The sequence below is a fragment of the Limulus polyphemus genome, unplaced genomic scaffold (assembly GCF_000517525.1).
Source record: "Limulus polyphemus unplaced genomic scaffold, Limulus_polyphemus-2.1.2 Scaffold1158, whole genome shotgun sequence".
Taxonomy (NCBI): Eukaryota; Metazoa; Arthropoda; class Merostomata; order Xiphosura; family Limulidae; genus Limulus; species Limulus polyphemus.
Window position 1 is genome coordinate 20,864 of NW_013666768.1, and position 12,989 is coordinate 33,852.

A 12,989-nucleotide genomic window follows, 5' to 3' on the forward strand; every position below is an offset into this window, starting at 1 on the left:
CACTCGAGCATTCACGCACCTTCGAGAATATCATGACGTGTTACTAGGGTCACGTGACTTCCGCTGTCGTAACAGTATTATGTGAAGTACGCTTTCATCTTTTGCCATGATTAAAGACTGGGCTTTTGCAGGATACACACACCTGGATAAAAAAGAAAGGGGTTCCTTCTCTGTTTAAATCCATTTTGAAATTAGTGGCCCAACGCTTATTAACTCTAGTATATTCCAACTGTTTATTCAAAACATTCTATCTGGAGCACTTTTCAGTTTTGTATTGTCTACAGGTTGTTTTATACACACATTCCATTTTGGGATGGGAATAAAACAATTACCATTTTTGATAGACTCCCTTTATTGATACGTAGTACAGATTCACAATGAAATTTTGTGAACAAAAAGTGAGACGTTTTTTGCAATTGTTTGGTTGTTGTTAAGCGCAAAGCTACAGAATGAGCTATCTGTTTTGCACCCACAATGAATAATGGAAACCCGGTTTTCATTGGTATGAGCCCATACTTACCGGTAAGCCACTGGGGGGCCTTCATTCGCGAAACTTAGGTCTAGTAACTCTCGTTAAGATGTTCCGGAAAAATTCGTGCAGGATTTTAAATATGGCAGCCAAATTGAAATGGTGTTATTTGAATAATCACGGTCTATTTTCACAGTATGTACAATCACCGATGCAATATACATTGGTCTTACTTAAAAGTCCAATGCGTGTTATATTTCCTGTTGCTGTTCGATTTTTGCGTCGTAGGAGTTATAATGAGAATGAGAAATTATCTGTTATTGTTAACGAAGAAGATAAATACAATTTTTCTAATTCTGTTATTACTCCTACTACTACTACTGAGAAGAGAAAGAAATGTATCTTTGTGGAAAATACTAAAAGTTGTAAAAATTCTGCTTTGATGAATAATATATCTGTTTCTGAATGTGATCATAACAAAAATGTTTCTGTTAATGATTTTTTCGGGATTGAAAGTGACATTGATGTGAAATGTGGTAAGGCACGTGATGAAAATTTTAAATGCAAGTCTGCAAGCATTGAAAAATTTGAATATCTTTTAAGAAAGCGAGATTCTAAAGTAAGTGATGATAAAGTTATCGAAACAACTTACGGGAGAGTTCGGTATGATATTGATAACATGCCTCATTACCATGAGCAAGATGAAGAGTATAGTTTATCAGAAACATGTAAAACTGAAGGTGAAAGTGAAGTACTTTTAACAAATAATACTAATTTACTAGGCAAGGAAATAGAGTTCCAGCAAAAAAGTGAAGTAGATGTAATTAGTAGGGAAAAATTCTCATGCGATGAAGGAAAAGGTAATTGTGATAAAGTAGTTAACTTTAAAAGCAACCTTTATGAAGATTTGGGGTTCATTGATCAAACATGTTTTACTCAGAGCATATCTGAAAATCCACAATTATCTGAAGAAAAATCAAATGATGATGAAGCTACTGTAAACCTTATTGAAGATCAGTATTTTACAGCTGCAGGCTTGTACGGAAGAAGCAACACAGAAAATACCAAAGAATATCTGAAGGATGCCCAAAATGCAACACCACATACTTTGGAATCTGCATTAAAACAAGTAAAAAGTACACAGAAGACATCCATTAAAGAGCTATTTGAACAAGATACATTACAAAATAACCTTTCAACTGAGAATTTGAATAATAAACAGATGCCAAAAAATATTCTAAATGAGTGCAGTACAAGATTAGTTACATGTGAAGAAATGGACTCTTTCATTGCAAAAACAAAGCATAAGGAAACTACAAAAGATTGTTCACAAATTCCTTCAGCAGATAAATGTATAGATCTTCATAATGTTATACAACATGAAAATATGGCCAGTAATTACAATAAAACTGGTATTAAAGAGCTTTGGACTAATGTTCATGTACAAACAAAAGAAGAAAAAGATGATTATGATGGAATGTGCACCAGAAACATTTTAGACAAACAAAGTACTGTGCCACCCAGTCTTCACAACCGTCAGTCTGCTTATGATTATGTAATGAAAGTGTATAAAGAAGATCTACATAAAACTCAAAGTAAATATATCATTTTAGAGCTTTAAAGGTTGATGATTTGGTGATAGAAAATTTGTCCAAATGACCTAGAAAGTAACTTATTATGAAAGTCCATTTTTCTCAAACCTCTTACATTTTTTTTTTATTTGTATGTTACTTTGTGTTTGATGCGATTGAAGCCATAATATATTTAAAGCAATTTTATACATTCTGTTGTAACATATTCTATCACTGAGTGGGCTCTTTTAGATTATTTGGTAAAAGTAGTGCCAAGTTTAGTCCATGTAATGATAGCAAATTAATTTGTTTTATAATGTTTGCAGAAAGACTACATTCACATTGACAAATGTTATAGGCTTAAGTTCACAAACGGTGTACTGAAATTCCAAATCTAATTGTATGCATAACTTAAACTTGCAGAATTTCTTTGCTAGTTGACCATTCAATTTAATAAACCCAATAAATCTCACTACAAGAACTGAGCTTAATCACTCACAAAATACTTCACTGAACTCTCATTGAATTTTAGCACTTTCATTGCACATATTTAAAAGGTATGCTTATTTCTTCAAATTCCACGACATTTTGAGAGTATTACATCATTATAAGCTTTCTAAGTATTTTAGAATTAATTTTATGAATGTTCTAGATCTAGAGTAACCATCAAATTTAGCAGCTTGCTCTTGCAAACAACTAAATTATTATATTGGAAGTACAGTACTATCACAGGAAACCCAGCATGAATTTAACAAAAACATATGGCATTAATTGTAACAGTTAGGACATTATATAGTGGGGGTGCCATACTAAGTTTCTTTGGTAAAGTGCAGTGTTAGACAGAGAACAAGTTTCTAAAGAAATATACATCAGCATCTGTTGTTCAAGATTGGAACTAACATTTTTGAATTCATAAAGTAAGGTATGCTGTTTTGTTTATTTATTGTTTCTTTCATTAATGGTATTGGTTATACTAGTTACTATATCAAATGTAATTATTAATTACTTATAATTACATTTCACCTGCAGGGGCAATTATAAGCATGACTGTCAGTTCCATTACTTGAATAACAGTAGTCATTTAGACAGCTACTGCTTCTATTTGATTTTTTCCCCTCTGATCAATGGCTTTAGGCAAAAGGTTAAAATGGGGATTGGGTTCTTAGATCTTATGGCAAGGTCTTTGTTGACTTGGCTCTTAAATATTCTCTTATATTTTCTCAAGGAAATATAGATATTGACAATATTCCTGACTATTGGAAATATGAGAATTGACGTGTATCATGTTTATATTAAATTGTGAGGTAACAGATAGATGAAGTAATAAGAACAGAAAAGGTTTTTCCCAGAGTTTTAAAGGTCAAAGGTCAGATATGTATACCTCTTTCTTTCATTTTGATAGGTCACTAGAGAGTGAACAGGTGCCTAAGGATTGAAAAGCTGTTAGTTGCTTATGTTATTCCTATTTTTTAAGCATGACCTATGGACAACAAGGCACCATTTGGTCCTTCAAGGCTACCCTTGAGGAAAGTAAAAATTTAAACCCACCCTTTATTTTTCAGGAAGACATCATTTAATGAATAATGACGGGGTAACATCCATGTAATTTTCCTTACTTGTGTGCACATAATTACCAGTTTTTCACCATCTCTTATAACAATTCCTCCTCCCCCTAAACTTTATGCATGTTATCAGTGTGTGAACTATGTGTCCTATTGGACACCCATAAACATGAAAGTGATATAAATGAAACCTCATGATTATGGGTAGATAAAAGGGGAGGAGGAAGCAAAACTGGAATTCTTGTTTTCTATTTGGGTAGTTTGTGTCTTTGCTAACTTTTATGTATTGAGTGTTTTAATGAATAAGACTCAGTTTGGTGTGTGGTGTGGATTGAGAATAAAAAAAAATCCATGTAGCTAAACAGTAGTTTCTGTTAATCTTGTGTTGCTGAAGTGAGTGCTTGGAGTGTGAAGCCATATAACATGTCATGGTGGTGGTTCTTTGTGAAAGTATTGGCCATATTCCCTGTGCAGTGTTATGTAACAAGTGCTCATTAACATAACATTTGTGTATTGTGTATGCTAACAATTTATGCTGCATTTCACATTTCTTTTGCAGTAATTATAAATTAAAACTAATCTGTTGGACAAATGTAAACAAAAATACTATTGTTTTAAAAAAGTCATGGAAAAGGGAAAAAATATCTGATAATTTTCCAGAGAATTTTACCAATAAAATTATCTACAAGAAGGTTACTAGTTCTTTATGTTGTAAATGTGATGTGCATATAAAGTATATATAGTATTAAAGTTTAGTAATCTGTATTAATTTTGGGGAATAATTCAGAAAAGAAAAGTATATAGTTACTTAACCCTTTCATCCCATACTCATGCAATTTGTGAAAATTGAGTTACAAATTTCACTGGTACAACAATACATGCAGTAACTCTGAGATGTTTTAACATTTTTCTCTCAAAAATTGGCAAGATTTTGTTAAAGATTATAAGCATCATGTATACAAATAATGATGGTATTATCATTAAGTGTTTTTACTAAAAATATTTTATTTTTTATTGTAGTTACTTGCACTCAAACTAATAACCAATTGAGTGCAAGGTGATTTTCATTTTAAGTATAAAAATACTTTTCTTCATCGTATAGTTTTCATATTTCATTTACATAATGTCTGGAACTTCTGAAAAAGATATCAAAAGTTTTTTTAAGGTAAATGTTTATATTTTATTTTTCATTTTCTCTGCCATATCACTAACTCTAGTTGTTATCATCAATGTACAATGCAACAGAATAATTAAGATGAGGAAGTAGAAAGAAAAAAAATACATACCTTTTAATTTTTTTGCAGAATATCTTTAAAGAGTTTCTTTTTGTTAAATTTGTAATTTCAGGTCTTTTCCTTTTCACGTATAGTTAGTTTTAAAAGTTTTATTTTTCTTGTCTTTTACAACTTATTATTCATCACTACATAAGTCAATGGTGCCCTTGAGAAATATTAGAGTTTATTTGGGAGACGTGCAACCCTTTGGCAAAATGTTCGTTCAGCGGGTAATATCGCAAACATTAGGAAAATGGATGCAAAATATGATCTATGGGTAAAAAATGTTTAAACTTTTTAATTACACATTTTAAAACATAATTAATACATAATTAAAATGTAATAGTAAGACCCAAGTATAATTTAAACTGTATCTCTAACTATAGTAATGGGATAATTGAGACAAATAATTTTGATTACTTGGTTATTTTTGTGACAATTGATGTAATCATAACTTGGAGTAATCATTTGTTGAAATAGTCAAAAACAGTAACTTCAATTAATTGACCATTTTCTTGACATTAAACAATTAGTCATTTTGATTAACCAGTTAGTTCATTAGATGCTAATTGCTGCAATCATTGCTTATAGGTAATCAGTTGTATCATCAAATTGGAAAAAATACTGCTAATTCCCCAGCTCTTCTTATGCTACTGAGTTTTATAAACTCCAAAAATGAAACATTAGTTTTTATAGTATAGAAACTGAGATGTTATTTCTCAAAATATACATAATTACATACCGGTAAGCAAAAAAAAATTGTCAGAAACAACTTACATGTATAGTTATGTTTGTTTCTATATGAAATCTTTATGAGAATTTTTAAGCTTTCATAGTTATGGAATCACAGGTGCTTGTAATCTAGTAAACATTATTTCACATTAACAAGATATGTAAAGATTCTGTTCACACTGGCTTTAATATCTAACTGCATTTGTCTTTTCTGCAAAACACTTGAGTGGTAATGATAATATTTAGATTTTATACATACATAGTCCATATATGTACTGTATAAACTTTAGACAAGACTTGTGTTTTCATATGTGGAAGTGATACCTACATTATATCTACTAGGTATTTACATCATAATACAAGTAGGTTGCAGGCCTCTACATGACAGTTGTTATGTTGCCTATCTGTGTTGTACTCATCATTCTCCCTAGTGTTTGTGAAATTATCTTGTGGTCACCACTGTAGTTTAGATCCAAGTACTGAAGAGATAGCAGTATGGTAGCAAATGTTCTACTACATTTCTTGTATTGCTCTCTTGATTTAAATTATGAATATTTAGCAGTCTTTCTTAGCTACTCGTAATGGTTTATGAAGGCAAAGTTATGTAATAACTCTGTTTTAAACATAGGGAAATTTAACATAATTCTATATCCATTTGCTTTGAATCACAGACATGGAAAGCTCATAACACGAGACTTAATACTTCATAACTTAGTAGTCATAGTTGAAATACTGATGCACAATTTTTCTTGTTTTGTATATTTCTTGTAACTGGTTTTCTTATACCCTTTATAACTATACGATCAAGAAGCAATAACTGATTATACTTTTTCATTTCAATTGAGAATTGCATAGATAGATGCTGGTTTCATAACTGTTCAAAAAGTATTCTAAAGGATTGGAATTGTTTTCAGACCTTGAAGATTCATCTGCATATTGTAACCATTGAGTTAGATTTTAAAAAACTTGTACTAATTGCTGTTTCTTTTAGATCTTCCATATATATTGAGAATACAATGGGAGTAAGTGGAGAGTTTGTTACTGTTTCATTTAAAGTGTATAACTTTCATTTTCATGAAAATCATGAAGGAAATAGGCAGAAGATTTTTTTATTAAACTATTAGATGTATATTTGTGTTTCTAAAGTTTTATTACTTTCTATCCTAATATGGATAACTGTGATGGTATCTTGAACTAGAACTTTAATGAAAAGAGACTGATCATTATAACTAAATAATAGCTTGTCTTCAGTCATCTCAACAGTGTGCAACTTCTGAATTAATTTTTAAGACAGGTATGTCTGTTGTAAGCTCGAGGGTTGAATGAGATATGTAATGAAGTTCTTTCAGGTTATCAAGACATCGGGATAGTGGGTTCAGTTACTTTTAATATAAAGGACACTTTATCATTAGCATGCATTATCAATGAATAAAGGTAAGTGCAAAAACTATTTAGGGTCATAAACAAAGAACAAGTGTATTTAAAATAAACTTTGGCAGTTTATTATTTTGTATTTTTTCAATAATTGTAAAAATTGCATAATCAAGGTGGCATATTATGTCATTGTCTTCACATAAATCATAATTTTGTCGAAACCAGTGATTTACTTATAGAATGTAAAATACATAGTACATGTATTGCTTTGTTGTATAAAAAACATCAGATTTTAATGGTGCTGGTATTTCTACATGTCTTTATTTTGGAGCACTATGATTTGAAATGACTGTAGTATAAATTGCTCTAATAATCCCTCAATATCCTTCTGATTTCCACATTTTGGTTGTGTAACATAGGTACATCAATCCAAACATTTTTTGGAGATTTAATATTTTAAGAGATGTCCCTGTTACTTTCTTTAATAGACTTCTGATTATTTGTTCAAGTGTCTTTCAGTTGTCTTAGTGATGACTGGTGAGATTATTTTTTTATTTGTTGGTAAAAAAATTAAGGTAGCAAGGTTGAGACTGTCCTTGCAGTTAGGCTAGATCTGTCCATAAGAACATTAACAAATGGAATAAAGACTTGATGGTTTAATTCATAAAGCTTTATTTTATACTTTTCATAAGTATATATATATTTGTAGGTATTTTGTACCTTTAAATTATGTTTATTATGTTTTCAAACTGTTCTCCAGATCATAACCATAATGATGGTCTGGGATATAGACAGAATTAATCTAGTGAAATAATTTAGCAACATTACTCTTTCAACATTTAATTTGAGTGAAAATATCTTATTTTACAATGTGAAATAATCAAACAGCTTTGCATGATAAAATTTTAATTTGAGTGCAGTTGTTTTGTAATATCCATGTATATTAATATTGTATTATAGTGCTAATGTTTTTGATCAAATATTCAATTTGCTTTAGGATAATTTTAGTATTTAATATTTTGATTTAAAACTAGAATTTTAGTGACTTGAGGCCAGAGATTTTCATTTACATAATTTTGTTACATTTTAGAGGATAAAAATGGGAAGAAAACAGAAATATATGATGAGAGGCTTAATAGCAAAGGTTTATATATCTTGAAAGACCAAATTCCTAACTGGAAGGAAATGCCTCGAGATGCTGTTTTACAGATTTTGAAAAAAAAAATATTGTATAATGACAGTAAGTATATTTACATTATGCTGTTTTTCCTTTGTTTTATTTTTAATGGTTAAAATACTATTTGTTTCACGGATGATTCTGTGAAGTAGGGCATAAAATTAATTGAACAATATGTCTTTGCACACTTGGATAAAAATATATTTCCGATATAGTACGTTACCTCTGCTTACATAAATAGTTATTCTCATTCAGTGCTGCCCTGTATATGCAGAAGCATTTTTTGCATGCCACATGCTTTTAGCTCTCATTTACTTACAATCAAATTGTTCAACTGCATTTTATGTGTAAATCATCAGTAGGAGTGCAACACACTCTCCTGACATATGTGGTTCCCTCTATTCTATTCTACCAAAGTATCACTTCTCATTTGGCAGTACTTATGCTAAGATGGGTTTTTTTGTGTTCTTCAATTGTGTTTTTGTTCAGCTTATTGTGATTTTTCTATATTAATTCCGAAGTGGATTCGTTATTTCTTTTTTTTCAAAAAGTTTCAGAAATTTTCCGACATTTTGTTTTCTCCCAGTTTTCAATTTTTTTTTTCATCAAACAGTTATGTTTCATTACCCATTATTAGACAATGAAGTACAAATTACAACTTCGGAGGTGATGCTTTCTATCAGTACAATCGCACAGGCTACAGGTGGGGTAACTCGTCTCTGGACTTATTGACTCTGCTGTGAGATTGATCATCATAGGAGTCAACCTGCTTCTCCTGATGTTATCCCTATTCTTCCTGAACATGCCAAACCTGTTTGAGTCGATGAGAATTTTGAAAGCCTTTTTCTTCCACCTGATTTTGCCGTGTCTTCCTATGCTCCTACTGCAGAATCAGCTAGGCCTAATATGGTTTTTTTTAAACATGATTTCTCAGGTATGTTCTATTTTATCCATTTCCCCAATTTCATGTGATCCCTTTCCTTCTTTGCTACATGATACTCCCTCCTGTCAGTATTTGGTTTCCCCCTTCCCTGGATATTAGGGTTCATGCAGAGCATTTTTGTTTCTCAGATGGTTGATGGTGCTAGTATGCCTAGCCTTCCATGGGCTTCGGATCAGTTTGCTTTGGCCTACCATTAGGCTGGATGTCTGTATCTTGATTAACAACAGTTGGGATCAATTTTGCCCATGTGTGTGTGTGTGGGGGGGGGGAGCAGGCCTTGATCATCCTGTTTGTATCCTATGCCCAATTTTCCTGCCTTTGTCTTATCCTATCAACTCTTCTATGGTATTTGTCTACCATCCACCTCCTTTCTGAGACGATCCACCAAGAGCCTGAGGGTTTTTCGATGGATAGTTTCTTACACAAGTGGTTTCTCTGTTGTTAGGATCTCCTGAGGAGGGATGCTGATTTGTCCCAGGTTTGTTTACTACCACCATATCTTTGGGACTTACGCCTAGCCCCTTTTTTATATATGTATGATTTATGTAATATTTCTGAGACTTTGGAATCCCGTGTGGAATAGGTGAGACAACAAATGATGCTTTCTTCTTTGGTGGATCATTTGTCTCATTCAGAGCCTAGACAACCCTGTATTACTGTTTCCCATCCTGCTCCTTCCCAGCCTTTACCTATTCTTATCTCCATGGGTTCCACCTCTCATCGCATTATTGGATGCAGATGAACACATCACCAACAGTATTGGTGACTACCCGGTGGATTCTGGTACAGTTTATGTTACCTAAGAAAACTGGGGACTGGTGGCATGTGATCAATTTGACCCGCCTCAATCAATTTTTGATTCTACCCTGATTTACTATGAAGTCTTTTCTCACCGTCAGGTGGGCTTATTCTCCAGGTTTGTGGATGACCAAGGTAGATGTTGCGAATGCTTACCTGCATGTTCTAGTTTCTTGTCTGTCAAGGCACTATCTTCTGGGTTGCTTCAGCCCCGTATATCTTTTGTTGGTTGGTTAATCAATTTGGGAAGTTATTTCTTATACCTACACAATATCTTGTTCACTTGGATGTCTTTTTCAACACTAATCTTAGTCAGGCCTAAGCTTCTCCTCTCTGACTCCATTCAATGGTGCTTTCAGTTATCCATGCCCTTTCTGCTCCCTCTATGACTGCTCATGAGGTGCTATTGCTTTTGGGGATGTGGTATTTTATGGAAACTCTTTTTTTTTACGTGGGTTGAGCACATATGCGGTCTCTTCAGTGGACTCTGCACTACTAACGGAACCTTGCATGGGAGCCCTATTTCCGTTCCTCCTCTCCTTGTTGATGATCTGCATTGGTTGTTGGACAAGGCCCACACATTGGTAGGTATTCTTCTTCCTCCCCTTGTCCAGATTTGCATATCCTCATGGATGTTTCCCTCCATGGGTGGGGGGGCATGGGTTGATCAGTATTAAGCTTCAGGTCGGTGGTCTCTGCCCAAAAGATTTTACCATATCAACATTCTGTAGATTCTGACCATACGTTGTGCTTTGGATCATTTTTTTCATCATTTTTTCATTTTTTGGCACAGTTGTGATTTCTGGGGCTGCTCCAGCTACAATCTGTCCCTCCATTATTTCTTCCTCTTACTCAATCCCTTCTACGTCAACCTTGGTCACTGATCTTTTATCTGGCCTGCTCAAACTTCTGCTTCTCATCTTATGGATTTCCTCGCTTGGTTGTTTGATCTGGAGTCTTCTGTCTCCTCGATCGTGGGTTATCAGGCTGCCTCATCCCACACATTTTTTACCTCTCCTACCCTTTCCTTATTGTTGCATTTATTCCAGATTCATCATCCAATTTGGCCTGCAGTCCTTCCAGATTGGGATGTCAATGTGGTTCTTCACTGCATTACTTTGCCACCTTTTTAACATATGTCCTTATGCTTGATGTTTCATTTCTCCTTTGAGACTTACTTCCTTCTTCTGTTGGTCTGTGGACTTTGTTGGTCAGATTTATTTGCCATCAACGTTTCATTCCCAAAACTTCAGCGGCTCGTAAGGGTAATTCCTCCATCTCAATGATTTCCCTTCCTTCCATTTACCACCTGCAGCCTTGGTTGGATCTGGATAGGCTACTATGTCTCATATATGCTCTTTGTTGTTATGTTGCCTGCATGACTTCCTTCTGTGGTGTCTGTTCATGCCTATTCATTCCTTTACAGATATCCTCTGTTTGTGACCTTTCTCTTTCCACCCTGACCAGTTGGGTTAGTCTTTTAATTTGATTGGTTTATTCTTCCTTTTCTTCTTCCTGTAATTTGTTCCAGCTGTCTTCTCATCAGATCCGGCACCTTAACTTTTCCCTGGTGTCTCATCTGTATCAGTCCTTGTATGAAATTCTTCAATTGGGCATGTGGATACATATATGCATATATTTGTATATATATATATATCTTAGGTAGATTTTTCTCACAATATATTTGCTTCATTGATATGCCCGTTCTAGACCGTACTCACCCATAGACTTCATTACCACCTTCCAGTTCTCACAAATACTCTGCCCACCTATCTTTTAACATTTTCAGTTTCAAAAAAATATCTAGTCTTTCTTACTTTAGCTGACTACATTGGAAGACAGGAAGATTTCCTATTCAACTCTTTTATTCTTCTGTGCATATTTTATATATATATGTGATGTTTCTGGATTAATCAATTTCTGCACATTTCTTGTTTACAAAAACATTCTTTGCTTGTCTACATAAACACCCGATTTATCTAATCTTCTATATTTCATCTCTGTCTTGATAATTGTCTTCTTTTGTCCATCTTTTTTTAGAAGTTCATCATTTGTCCAAATTTGTTTACCCTTCTTTTCACCACTAACTTCTCTCCTCTACGAACTTAATTTATTGGTCCTCAGCAACCTTGTTTGAAAACTCTTCTTTTATTGATATTTCAAATCGGTTTTTATTTTCTATCACAAAGTCCTTAGCTATGACGTTATATCAAAATTGTCCAATCATTAGGTTGTGATCAGAGAGACAGTCTACTCTTAAATAACTTCTACCTATTGTAATAGTTACTTAAATTTTATTTAACTAAGATATACTCTATCAGATTTCTCAATTTGTTTTCGCTTCTATGTAAAGTTAAAAGTATATAAACATTTATCACTAAATCTTTCTTCACAGAAGTGATCTAGTTTATATCCTCTTTCATTCCACTCTCTAAGACTGTGTATTCCACCTAGAGCACTGATCTTGCCTTCATCTACCTTTGCATTTAAGCCACCATCATTACCATTAGATATTCTTCTGACTTCACTGCCTGCAGAGTTTCTTCAGCATTTTGGTAAAAACAGTTTCCTCTTTTTCATTATCAGGAGAAGGCACATTAACACTTTTGCTACTGGTATCTTTTTCTGTGCATGTCACAAGGTTTTATAAAGTTAACATTCAAAATTTAATTAAACTAGTTTCTTATCATGGTAAACAAATAAACATGGCATAAAAATGTAGCTAATAATCCAGATTTTATTATTTATATAAGTTTTAAGTTTTTAATTTTATAAGGCAATAATGAATAAAATAATCCTGAATTTTCCTTAGTATGAGAATTGTAACATTTGCCCTCAAGGCATCCCCTCATCTTTTTTATTTATTGTTTATTTGCAACCCCTCCAGAACATATGAAATTGAACATAAATTACTCATTATAATGTCATTCCTCAGTCAAAACATAATTTTATAACCTTTAATTTTTGAAGTGATTTAAGCAGGAATCATACTATGTACACAGTGGGGTGTCTAACATTAGAAGGGTGATAAACAACCCCCATAGAGTGAACATAGGTGGTAACAGCATTTCCTGTGTGGACATCTTGTT

The 12,989-nt window shown here is 33.0% G+C and overlaps 1 protein-coding gene across 2 annotated transcripts in view; it reads left to right on the forward strand.

Annotated features, from left to right (window-relative positions):
- Window positions 1-523: 523 nt before the first annotated feature.
- The window catches only part of LOC106462406, a 72,734-nt gene continuing 60,268 nt past the window's right edge, over window positions 524-12,989 (forward strand). The window contains exons 1-2 of one of the 2 annotated variants that reach the window (XM_022389657.1): window positions 524-2,064; window positions 8,073-8,222. In XM_022389657.1, coding sequence (XP_022245365.1) covers window positions 579-2,064; window positions 8,073-8,222 — 1,636 coding nt within the window. In that variant the 5' untranslated portion in view covers window positions 524-578. The remainder of the gene's footprint in view (window positions 2,065-8,072; window positions 8,223-12,989) is intronic. The other variant, XM_013922333.2, reaches the window with a different exon arrangement.